General features: G+C 39.2%; 1 protein-coding gene across 3 annotated transcripts in view; it reads left to right on the top strand.

The window, feature by feature from the left end:
* KLHL2 (kelch like family member 2) overlaps window positions 1-12,746 on the top strand; it is a 59,407-nt gene that overhangs the window by 10,192 nt on the left and 36,469 nt on the right. For all 3 annotated transcript variants that reach the window (XM_052690176.1, XM_052690175.1, XM_052690177.1), the window contains one exon: window positions 2,475-2,596. In XM_052690176.1, the coding sequence (XP_052546136.1) occupies window positions 2,475-2,596 (122 nt within the window). The remainder of the gene's footprint in view (window positions 1-2,474; window positions 2,597-12,746) is intronic.

Genomic DNA, 12,746 nt, shown 5'->3' with positions numbered 1-12,746 from the left:
TTGTGCTTGCAATGACAGAGGTAGTGTTATTAAATACCCAAAGAGAAAGAGTTACTGTCTTTTAAAGTTACACAACTGTTTTAGTTAGTAACAATGATCTTGTAAGACCAGAGGGGAATAAAGATTAAATGTCTTGAACTGTGTTACAAGGAGTATTTTTTTTTTTCTGTGAATTCTTCAGAAATATTGGTTGTAATCCTGAATTAAATATGCTTAAATGGTTAGAGGAAAAGATTATAAAACATCAGTGAAGGAGCACTTCAGTGGCCCTATAGCCTTGACTTGAGACAAGGGTGGCCTGCATTTGTTTTCTGTTCTGCCACAGCAGTTATCCTTAGGCAATTATTTGCTTTATTCTCCATTTGTAAAATTCTCTTGAAAAACAAAACAAGACAAGAAGAGCAATGCAAGCAGATGCACACGTTCCTTATGTTGCTGTATAATATTGGCTTTTTAGATGGCCTTTTGATAACTTCAGCTCCGTTTTTGCTTTGCTGCTCCTGTTCAGGAGCATTGACCAGCCCACTATTTCCCTTTCTGTGTCATTGACAGCTCTGTGAGGATGTTGTGGTGCAGCTGCCCATGATGTGAGTTCTTCAGAAGGTTGCATTCTAAACTAAGAATGCCCAGCAGGTGTGTCAGTGGTTATCTGCGTATGACCTGTTAAACAAAACGACCTGCATCATGAGAGGGCTGATCCAGCATCATAGGAACACTGCATGGCCTTCTAGTATGAAAGAATTTTTTTCCCCCTCTGTGGATGCTGAACTCTGTAATTAAATAGAGAAGATGCCTATCCATGGCTTTAGAAGCCTTGACACAAAATCTGAAAACAAAACTAATATGCTTGCAGAATATCAAACTCTGCTCGCCTACATACAGTTTTCCCAAAGGACCACCTCCACAGCAGCTTGCATAATAAGTGACTTGCTGCTTGCAAGCTCTGAAGATCAATAGGTTTAATCTGTGTCAAAAAAGTAGCTTAAACTTCAAACAGGGGACTCTGCAAAGAATACACAGCAGTGATCCTTCACAGGTATACGGAAATGTTTCAGAAGAGCAGCAGAAAAGGAAGTTCGATGGGAGCTGAATTTTGTTCTTTCATGTGGTTCCTCACCAGTGCTTTCCAGAACTCTAATGTTAAGTGCTGCCATTAAGCAGAAATGCATTTCTATAAGTGATCCTATATGCTTCCTATCAACTGAAGAGTTGATTTTAAAATGCATTCCTTAGTATTCAGCTTAAAGAAAAAAAAATGAAGGCGTAACAGCAATAAAATTCTCAGTGATGAGCTGGGTGCACTATTTGTTGTTGTTCCTGGAAGACCACAGGATAACAAACAACAAAAATGTGTGTACTTCAATAAGGAGATAACAGCAATGTTAAACATCTACTGGTTCACTTCTGTGTCTTGTCTACTTTTATTGCTGTGTGGATTAAATTTCCTACCTCTCAATACTCTTTTCTCTGGATGCTTAGGGGAAGAAAAAGTATATCTGATATAGAAGAATAGCAGATGCATGTATCCAGAGAGTGTGATGTACTTTTCCAAGGTGAAAGTTTCACATCTATACCCAGTGTACTTCACATTTCACGTTTCTGTGTGAAAAGGGTTACAGGTCTCAGGCATACAGACGTGTGGTTGGTCACTGTGGAGTAGTGTAGTCTTTTCTTCAAAATTTATCTTGAGACAATGATTTCAAATACAAACATAATATTGCATTTTGAGAGTATTATCTAGCTGTAGGTATCCCTGTTCATTGCAGGGGAGTTGGACTGGATGACCTTTTAGAGTCCTTTCAGACCCGAAAGATTGTATGATTCTATCAGATATTAGGAAGTGGAAGCTATTTTGCAGGACTTTTTATGAAGACCAGTTGTGGCATGTGGGCAGCGTGTCAGCCTCCACAAAATGAGGTCCAGCAAGTTTTTTCATGCTTACCTTTTTATCTCAGTTAGAGTTTTGACTGTTAGAACTGAAGCAGAAGTGAAATTGTGAAGGGAATAATAAGCAGGCAAGCAAAGAAATATGTATGTTAAGCCTTCTGTGGGGATAGATTTCCTTTTCTTTTTTAAAATTCAGTGACTCTCGACTGCATTAGGCTTGTTCCTTAGATTAAGAAGTTAAAAAAATCAGGAGTATGTGATAGGTTGGTTTGCTAGCAAAACATTTTTGTATGCATTTGAATAGTCTTATTTAGGTATAATGGTAACTGATGCTGTAAACGGGTGAAAATGGATCGTCTGCAGTAAAAGCATTAACCCGTGTAGCGTTCACATGATGGGAACAACAACATCTTCCTTTCCCTTTGGAGGGAGGAAGGAAAGAAATTCAATTCTTATTTAAATGGCTTTATTACTACAATTGATCATACACGAAAATTTCTGCTGTCGTCAGGAGTCATTACTGTTTAACTGTTGAATTTGTCCTGTGTCTCTACCTAATGTACTTAACAATCATAATATGTTTGTAGGTGAGATGAGTGAAAGCCGAGCAAAGAGAATTCGAATAAAGGAAGTTGATGGCTGGACCCTAAGGATACTTATTGATTATATTTACACTGCTGAAATTCAAGTTACAGAAGAAAACGTGCAGGTAAGACCAAGGATAACTTCTGCAACAGAAGGGGTGTAATCCACAGTGTCATCTAATTTGTCAGTATGGTTCAGCTCTGGCAAGGGAGATGTCATCTGCAAACTGCAAGTTTTTCAGACCCTGTGCTTACAAAGCAAGCAGTCATACCACTTAAATTCTGGGTCATGTTGCAAGACTGAAGTAAATGAAGTCTGTTGACTTGAACGTGCTTTGGAACCCAACCTTATGTAATACAGTAAAATAGATGATCTACTCAGCCTAAAAATTAATGCTGTCAGCCACCTCTGTACCACCCCCTTGGTGATACTTCAGTGCAATTTACATAAACAAAAGGAGATTTGCTCATGTCTTCCAGTTAGTGTTCTGTTTGTCAGATTTTTTTCTGTCCTTCAGAATAAATTATTTTCTCCTGCTCGGTCCCTCTATCTACTCGGTGGCCAGTCATGCAAGAATTTTTAGCTTGTTCTGCTTTTTAAATCAACTAATATCTAGCATTAAGGTTTTTGCCCATCCTACACAAGCAGAGCTGAACAGTTTTCTAATCAGCTGTGCCAAAAGCTAAAACCTCACTTAGAATAGAGCAAACATGAGCTTAGAAAAATAGGGTTTATGAGGACCTGGTTGGAATTTACTTCCACTGTCTTCTGAGATTCAGCATAGATTTTTGGTAAATTAAAAAGTAGTTGCATAACAGTTATGTTTAATAGTCTTTTCCTTCCAGCTTCTATGCCCTTGTTTCTGCTTTTGCTCTATGCTAGATTGCTAGCAGTTCTTCTGTTGCTCTTGCAGGACACAAATAATGTTTCTCTATTTGGCACTGAGAACTTTTGTTGCAATTGTGCATTCTGAAATCAACAGCTTTTAGTGGGCACTAGGTTGAGATTAAAAGCTTTCTTGTTAGCTACTGAGTCAGCTACAGATGGAGTCATAGGTATTTTTTGTGCTTGATTGAAGGCCTAGCAATGAGATTTCATACTATCAGTATGAAATATTCTACTACTAAGCTCATTTTAAATCATGCCATAAGTCTTTTGATTCTGCAAGATTGAATTATGGTTATCTTCTGAAAGAGTTGTTTACTTTATGTTCCTTGATGGATGTATGTAGTGCAGCCTGTCTGGATTTATGCTGTATTTTGCCAATCTGGTGGTTGTACAAATCTGTTTCGCTGTAGCAGGCCTTGGGCGAAATCCAGCGGTGTCAGATACTTCCTAGTTGATCTCTTCTGGCTTGGTCTTGCTGGCTTTTCATCCTAGAAGCAGGATGTTCTGTCTTGCTTACACTCCTTAATGACCGTAACCTGGTACTGCTGAAGCATGTCGGACTGGATTTAAGAGGCAGCCTATTGCATCATGGCTGTAGGTGTATTACCTAGGAGGGTGCATTTTAATCTGATGTTACCAATACTGGTTCTTGTCTGTTCATGGGATCAGAAGGGTGCTGTTCTATTTTTCCTTCTACAAGACTCCTTAAAGTTTCTTGTGCTCTCCAGGTTTAAACCTCCCAAATCTGGTACAGTTCTCATTTTCATAGCTGCTGATATCCTGACTACCTGAAGATGCATGTAATAATATTGTGCTTGGTAAAACAAATAATGTGGTGTGGTGAGGAATATTGCAAGTTTATGGGTAGTAAAATATTGGGAAGACAGTCAAGATGTTGTTGGTGAATATACTTATTATAGGACTGGTAATTCATATAAAGGTTATTATTTTGCTGTCTTCATCTTTATTAGTGCTAGATTGTACTATTTATTTGCATTACAGGAGAGCCAAATGCTACAGATAAAGCCTGACACACTGATGCAAGACTTCCTTTAAGTTTGAAAACTGAAGTGGAACAAGTATACAAATCTGCAAGCTCTAAATCCTAGCATAGACTCCTCAGGCCTCACTTAAAGCTATGTCCTCTTGACAAACATGTTACATGGCCTAGCTCTCAATTTCCTATCTGTAACAGAAATAAATATGGCTAAAAACTTTTGTGATATGTTGTAAAGGTTCAGAATTCATGGCTTCTCAGTACAGATCCATGAAAATACAAGATGCCTCTAACTCTAACTAATTTGTTCTTACCTCTATGCCCCTGCCTCTAACTTTTTAATATTCAAGCTAATGCAGCTTAACTGAGCTTCAACTTGGAGATAGCTTCTTGAAGTTCTTATTCTGATATCCTGCATGGAATTTCAAGTGTGTTATTCTTTCTTTTCTCATCATACATAGTAAGAATTGGTATGAAATTCATTTCTAATATGTGATGCTCAAAAAAGGCAAGAATGCTTCACATTAAAGTAAGGCAGAATTGCTAAGCAGTCTTTGGTGCTAAAATAGCTGTGTTGTGTATTTATGAAAACTAATTACAAATGATACTCAGTGGTGTAGGCAAGCTCACTAGCTGTCAACAGGCAAGTAACTGAGCTTCTTTCATTAATATCTTACTTGATATAGGCGTGAACGGGAGTCTTCTCTATTCAAGTGCCTTCTGAAGTTCTAAGTGAGAAACGTTCTTCTTTCCCACTGTTGTTATTACTTGTATGTTTCTCAGCAAGGGAGACCAAGGGAAGTCCAGTGCAAACAATAACTGAGGAGAAAAACACATTCAGTGCATCCAACTATCAGAACTGGAAGAGGCCCTCAGCACTGCTTGTTATCACTGCATTAGTTAAGCATAAAAGAGCGTTTGTTCTTTTCAGCAGTTTGCAGTTCTGTGTCAGTAGGTTCTCCCCCACCCCTCCCAACAGTTGGACAGCTGGTGTATGAAAAAGATGCATACATGCTCATTATTTTTTTTCTCCCAGTATTTGTTCTTCATTTTAAGTTATTTTATCGTTCTTTCCTAATGGCACTCACTTTGCTTAATGCAGTAATGTCATTCCTGTCATTTTTACACATTGTGATGATTGTCTGTACTAACTCTGTTTTTCCTTTTATCCTTTTCTCCTCCAGAAATCAGCTGTCAGACCATACTATATCGCATTTTCAGGTTTTAAGCAGGGATCACAGAAGTTAATGTCTTCAGAAGGCTAATCAATTTTCTCACACAGGAGCTTTTTTCAGCTGCATATAGATATTAACTACATGCAGTACTCAATGTGGGAGAGTCAGTCACTATAAGAAGCTCATGCTTGAATAACTCTCCCACACTGTGCGTATGCATTTTAGCATGTATTTAGTCAGCCTTACACCTAGGGCCTCTACTGAATACAAATACATCAGAGCAGGAGCACGAGAAGAAATTCCTGCGTTCACAGTCTGTGCTTTTGGTATCAGCTTTAGAGGTCAGTCTGTTATGGGGTGTGTAGAATGTGGTTGTGGTAAATGCGGTATAAAGTTCTGGACATTAGTTGGGTCCCTTTCTTGTTCTGTGCTACGACTGTGTGTTCCCATGGTTGTGATGATAAAACAGTTTTCTGAACTATATTATAAACCAGATCAGTGAACTGAGCTAAAAAAAAATCCAGTGCTTTCCTTTACGTGTTTTTCTGAGGTATTATTTTTAACTTGTTTTCTTGCTGCCTGGGGAAAACCTTACACTCAGCTTCACTTTGGGCCTACCAATAAACATATTGCCTTACTTTAGAACGAGAAGCGAGCACGAAAGGTAGCAGAAGGAAAAATCACAAATCCTAGTAATATTCCAAAGCTCTTTCTCGGCATATTTTTCTCTTTGAAGAATTTTGCTACGCACAACCAACAAAAATCCCAAATCCTGGGTATGATTTTATGATTTTTTTTTTTAAAGTACTATTTCTTGTACTCATTTTCTGAAATTAATTCAGTGACAATGTTTAAACAATAATAAACAAACATACGGTACAGATGTATGCTTCCTTTATAACTCTTAACTACTCAGGCACAGATTGCCATCTGAAATATAGTGTGTGCTTCCATTTGGATTGTGTTCTAGGGCTTGATGATGAGAGTTGCCAGCATGCTTAAGGGTGCTGTAAGGACAAGACTACTTCTGTCATGCATAGTCTTTTCTGGGTACTAATTTAGAGGCAAAAATAAAATTCTGTGCGGCATGTAACGTTCCTTATTCATTCTTCTGCTGAACTCAGGATCAAAAGGCTTGGAATAAATAGTTATATTTAGAAGTGGTCTGTTTGTGATGTATCACCTACGGTTTGGTGTGGGTTGGATGTATAAAATATCACTGTTTGAGGGCTAGCAGTTCCTTTTGAAACTGCTGCATTACCAGAACAACTGAGTTGGTAACAAAATTGTGATGGTTTCAGATTCCCTCCTTTGGTACCATTTCCACTTAGGACAGATTCAACGGTTTATTGGATTTCAATTAAGAATGTGGTTCAGGATCATAGAATCACAGAATGTCTTGAGTTGGAAGGGGTGTTAAAGCCCATAGTTTTCCATCCCCCCACAGTGTGACACTCACTAGATTAGGCTGCCCAGGGCCATGTGCAACGTAGCCTTGAATGCCTCCAGGGATGGCATCCACAGCTTCTTTGGGCCACTTAGTGGTAATGGGATTGCCATCTCAACAAATTACTGCTTAACAGTTGAACACTGACAACTGTATGTGCTTTTTAGCTTGAAGAAAATACGAAATAACTTGGTACGAGCCAGTCTATAAGACTCACATTAATTTGTGTGAGCACTTAATGATCAAATAACGATAGCTTGTGTTACAGAGCAGTACTGTCTTTCTGTATGAGCTTGGAGCCAGAATACTTTTGGGAATATTTTGATACTTAACCAAGTTCTATCTTCAAATGAGATACTTTGTTTATACAAATTGGTGATTAAACTACCAGTCTTCATGTATCTTAGCAGCAGTATGGTGTATGAAGAGCATAAGACACATGCTGCATGTTTCTTGAAACTAAATTGGTTTTAAATACCAAACTCTGAATGTTTTTCGAGAATTTCTGAAGCCTGCCATTAAATTACACACTTTGAATGCCACAGAGAATCTCTTAAGTTCTTTACAGAGAGTGGTGAGGTGCTGGAACAGCTGCCCAGAGAGGCTGTGATGCCCCGTCCATCCCTGGAGGTGTTCAAGGCCAGGTTGGATGGGGCCCTGGGCAGCCTGGGCTGCTATGAAATGGGGAGGTTGGTGGCCCTGCGTGTGGCACGGGGTTGGAGATTGATGATCCTTGAGTTCCCTTCCAACTCTGGCCATTCTGTGATTCTGTTTTTCTTATTGGATGACAAGATATCCATTACCTTTCAAAAGGTTGTATTTGGATTTTGTTATGAACGGATACATTTTCCAGTCTAGATGGGGTAAAGTCCTTTTTTGAACTAAAGACTGCTTGTCCTATACAAACTTGTAATTGCGTATCACAAGAGGAGATGTGAATTCTGTGTTCTGGAAATATGCCTTCTGCTGTGTAAGGGGGTAGGAGAGATAAAAGGAATATTTGTTCAACTGAACTGAATGCTGTGAAGGTTTCACTGAATCTTACCGTAAGCAAGGTTCTAATTTAAATCTATTGTATATGTATATAATTGCTTTGAGTAGAAGGAAGGCTGAAAGTTCTTTCACAGGATCTTGGCTTTTCTCCACCTGAGAACCAATTATAGATATGCCTGGAAAAGAGGTGCTACGCTTGATGTAGGAACCTGAGAACTACAGGAAGGGAATGAGTTTGATCTTGATGCATTTGCAAATGTGCTTCTCTAGCCATCTCTTCTTTGAGGAGCTTTTGATTATCAGGGAAAGGGAAACAGCTGAAATAAAAGCACTGCATGGGAAAAAGTAGAGCTAGGTAGGCTGAATGTAGGCCATTACATCCCTGTTTCTCATTACCAGTACACCATGACCAAGAGATAATCAACACGGACTCAACACCTACCCTGTTATGCACTCTGCTTAAATGCAGTTCCTCTGGAGATAAAATTATCTTGAATTAACTGTGATGTCAGAATAGTTTCCAAATAGGATATCGTACACAAGACAGTGCAAGTGTTGAGACAATATGGATAGCAGTAGCAACGTTGCTGGCTAAAAGCAGATCCCTGTAACCTATTAGGACCAGTATGCTGTACCACAGGTTAAATTTGACATCCGTTGTTTGCAGGCTGGTTATTGGTATGACCAAGGCTTTTTGTTTACCCTGTTTTGCTTCTATTCACTGACCACAATTGCTTGGTGACAGTATTTTGAAATTGCTCTTGGCTACCTTGCCCTGCAGCAGGGAGGTTGAAACAAGATGATCTTTAATGTCCCTTTCAACCCAAGCCAGTCTGCTCTTCGGACTTCGCTTGCACTTCTCATTTAATTCCTTGCTATGATGTTTATCAATTGAATACAAGTTTTGAGTTGTTAAATATATCTTTTAAGCCAGGGCTGGTTTTCCCCACAGTTCTTCATAATAGCTCTCCTTCCGTGTCCCCAGAGCAGCAGGGCAGCCGCTCCTTAGAACCTTTTTGTCTTGATTTAGCTTTCAGAGTCTCTCCAGAAATACACGACCACTTGCTTGACTTGTATGAAGAGCAGAGCATGGCCAAGCTCACAGCCTTTTACTCTCACTGTTTAGCTGCAGCTGTTGGGAAATGTAATCCTGGGCTACGTAAGCATCTTCATTCTGGGCCAGAGGGCTTTTGTTAGGAGACTTCTTGTTAAACTTGGCGTGGTTGTGGAGAAAAATGAAGTTACAGGTTAGGTCAGAAAATGCTATTACTATTCAATGCTTTTTTTTCTTCCAAAGAAAGTTTTATGCAGTGAATGTGTTTACTGTCAGCTGTTTCTTATGCTGGCCCAAAACAATGAAAAGAGGATGGAACAGTGTTATACTGGTTTCCTTGTCAATAGTTTGCAGTAGATTTTTAGTTTTTAATCATAAAAATAGCTCTAACTTCAATGTGAAGTCAATAAGGATTTTGACAGCATCTTTTGAGCTGAAATCTGTGAATCTGTATTTCTTGAGTTAAATCTAGTTTGCCATTAACTCTCAGCTAAGTAGCCTGGTGCAACCCGTGTTTTTCTAGACAAACTGTTGGGCCAAATGTTCATTAAAACTGTACAACTATCTTTCAAGCTGTTCATATAGTTCTATTTTTCTGAACTGATATTGAATGTACTACAAGCTTAACATTTTGAACAGACTTGGCTGATGACAATTGAGGCTGTTTCTCAAAATGGTTTTTCTTTCCATATAAGGCTAAATAACATGAAATGTTAAACTGTCATCCTGTGTGACTTCTCAGCACCACTCAAACAGAAACAGTCTCTGTGTTGTGATGCCTCAGATGGGCATCTTGAAATCTTGTGAAACAAGATGACATCTTGTTTCAACGTTTGACCTGTTAAGGATGCGATAATCATCCTGCATGCTGCAATTACTTGCAGTACCTGCTCCTGCAGCAAGAATATGTCTGGGATTTGTTTTTAGCTGCCGTATGAAGGGCTATCGGTATTAAAACATAACACATACGTTCTTTTATTACGTCTGTGCGTTCATGTAGGTAGCAGATGATTTGTCACAACATGACTTTTAGGAATGAGGTACAGGTACATCGTATCTCATCAGACCGAAGCAGTTTATGCTCTGAAAGACTAAACTGAGTTGTTAATTGCGTTACTTCTTTAGATGAAAAGCTGTTGTCAGAAATGTGTAATTAACGCTGTGTATTTACTTGAATTCAGGAATGTCAAGAGAAGACATTTCTCCTCTGTCATAATACCACCAAGGCGTTTTAAGACTGTGGCATGTCCTAGAATGCAGACTCTCCAGCTTTCCTGCTTGCTCTTTTCATGAAGTTCTCAGGTCTTGCCCTTGGTAGAACCTTTTTGGAACAAAGGAAAGGGAAAGCTGAAGGTCCAGGAGTTGGACTCGGTGATCCATATGGGTCTCTTCCAACTCAGGATATTCTTTGACTTAATGACATGTTAAGATGCTAAGAAGAAACAGTAAGGATATCTGGGCTGATTCTTTCAACTTTTTAATTGATATTACATCTCTGTTATTTCATCAACAATCTCTTGTGTGGTAATTTCTGCAAAACCCCACAGTGCTTTTTAAGAATAGTAAGGTGCTATCTATTGAACCTGGATGTGAGGATGGATATTCTGCTTAGTTCTGGAGAGAGCTTGTCCTGATGTTCAGCTCCCTCGTGTTCCATAGCCTCCATCAGTGGGTGTTTGCTGGACGTGGTTTGATCTTGAAACCTAGAAACCATATTTCTATGCTGTTCCTCATCATGTTTCAGCTTCCTGTTATTTTTTACGCTGCTGTCATGGAGACCTAGAGCTTTGTGTCCATAAATGATTTTTTTTTGCCCCTGATTTCAGGCAATTGCACTAATTCCTGAAAATGTTTTTCTTTTAAAACGTTTTATATAATAGAGCTATTGAGTTGCAGCAGCTATCAATGGCTGGTGATTTTATTTCCTTAACTCAGGTATTATTAAAGCTTTAGGAGAAGATGAAATTCCTTTATAGGATCATCTTCTAAAGCTGTAAAATTAAACAAGATTTTGGTCTTTCTGCTGAACTCTATCATGGCTGCAATGGCATTGCTACTAAACTCTGGAAATTCTTGCAGCTTATGAAACGGTAACTCAAGTTTGTCACATTAAAATGTTTTATTAACTTACTGGCTTCATGATTAAAACTGAACTATAAAGTCAGTTTACCCTGATGAAGGTTGAAACCACTGTCTATATGGTAATCCAAACTTTCACTTTTATTTTTTAATGCCATAGAAAGTACTATTAACATTAATCATAGAATCATAGAATCACCAAGATTGGAAAAGACCTAAAAGCTCATCCAGTCCAACCGTTCACCTATCACCAATAGCTCCCACTAAACCATGTCCCTCAACACAACATCCAGCCTTTCCTTGAACACCCCCAGGCTCGGTGACTCCACCACCTCCCTGGGCATCCATTGCAGTGCCTGACCACCCTTTCTGAAAAGTAATACTTCTTCATGTCCAGCCTGAATCTCCCCTGCCGTAGCTTGAAGCCATTCCCCCTGGTCCTATCACTGATGACACGAGAGAAGAGGCCGACCCCCAGCTCACTACAGCCTCCCTTCAGGAAGTTATAGAGAGCAATGAGGTCTCCCCTGAGCCTCCTCTTCTCCAGGCTGAACATTCCCAGCTCCTTCAGCCTCTCCTCATCAGCCCTGTGTTCCAGACCCCTCACCAGCTTTGTTGCCCTCCAGAGAGGTGTTTAAATCCAAGCACACGTGAGTTTCATTACAAAACCTTTGAATAGAAACATTAAGTTTTAATGGCCAATAATTTAATGTTGGACTAATCAATCTTTAATGTTTCTTTGAATGTCTTGGTCTTGTGTTGAAATCACATGTAGAGTACTAATGGAGTACCATTTATCTGTGTTTTGTATGCTGTGCCTGATGCAACCATCAAAAGTCCTACAGTACATTCTTCATCTGCTTATACGTGATGTCATGTCAGGAAAGTGCATGTAGGAGTGAAGGGAAAAGGGAAAGGTGATCTTTTTACGTCTGTATTTTATTACCAGTACAAGCTTCATTAAATTGTGCGTTGAATGAGTAAGCTTTGCATAAAAGAGCTGTGGTCTTGTGCTGACTAAAATACTGAGCAAAGAGCTTTTTTTAGGGAGCATTAGTATTTTGTTCTGTTAGTTTTTTAAATGTGTATTGAATACTGTGGGTTTTTTAGTACATTTTTTTTCCCCGTGGTATGTCTTCTATGGCACTGGCTGTTATGTATATGCAAAATAGAAAGCTCACTTCTCACGCGCAATGTTCATTTGTGAAGTGATGCGAAATAGATGTGGTTTATACGTTGTCACTGTCTTTTCTGTGCTTCTCTTTCCTAACCCTGCAAAACTGGAGTGTTTGGTTTGGCTGAAAGTAGCTACGTAAGCATAGAATTTACTAAATACTCCGGACAAAGACATTTCATTTTATTACTTGGTGAATTAAGTATTCTTCTTGGTACAAGTGTGCTGTGTACTTTGGGGCCTGCAAATGCAGTATCGCGATACTCAAGGCAGCTGCAGCTCCGTGCCCCCAAGGCCCAGCCAGTAGCAAGATTATGTAATTCCAGTAGGTACATACACAAACATACAACGTGTAGGCACGTGTCAGGGCAAACAGTGCTCATGCAAGCATAAACAGCCTGGTGGAATAGAATTCCTCCATGCAGGAGAAGTGGCACCCATTGACATTCATCAGTGCTTACTGAAGG

Source organism: Tympanuchus pallidicinctus, unplaced genomic scaffold (assembly GCF_026119805.1).
Source record: "Tympanuchus pallidicinctus isolate F22 unplaced genomic scaffold, pur_lepc_1.0 scaffold26, whole genome shotgun sequence".
NCBI classification, from domain to species: domain Eukaryota; kingdom Metazoa; phylum Chordata; class Aves; order Galliformes; family Phasianidae; genus Tympanuchus; species Tympanuchus pallidicinctus.
Note: the sequence above shows the minus strand (reverse complement) of the source record. Positions and strands in the feature narration are given on the sequence as shown.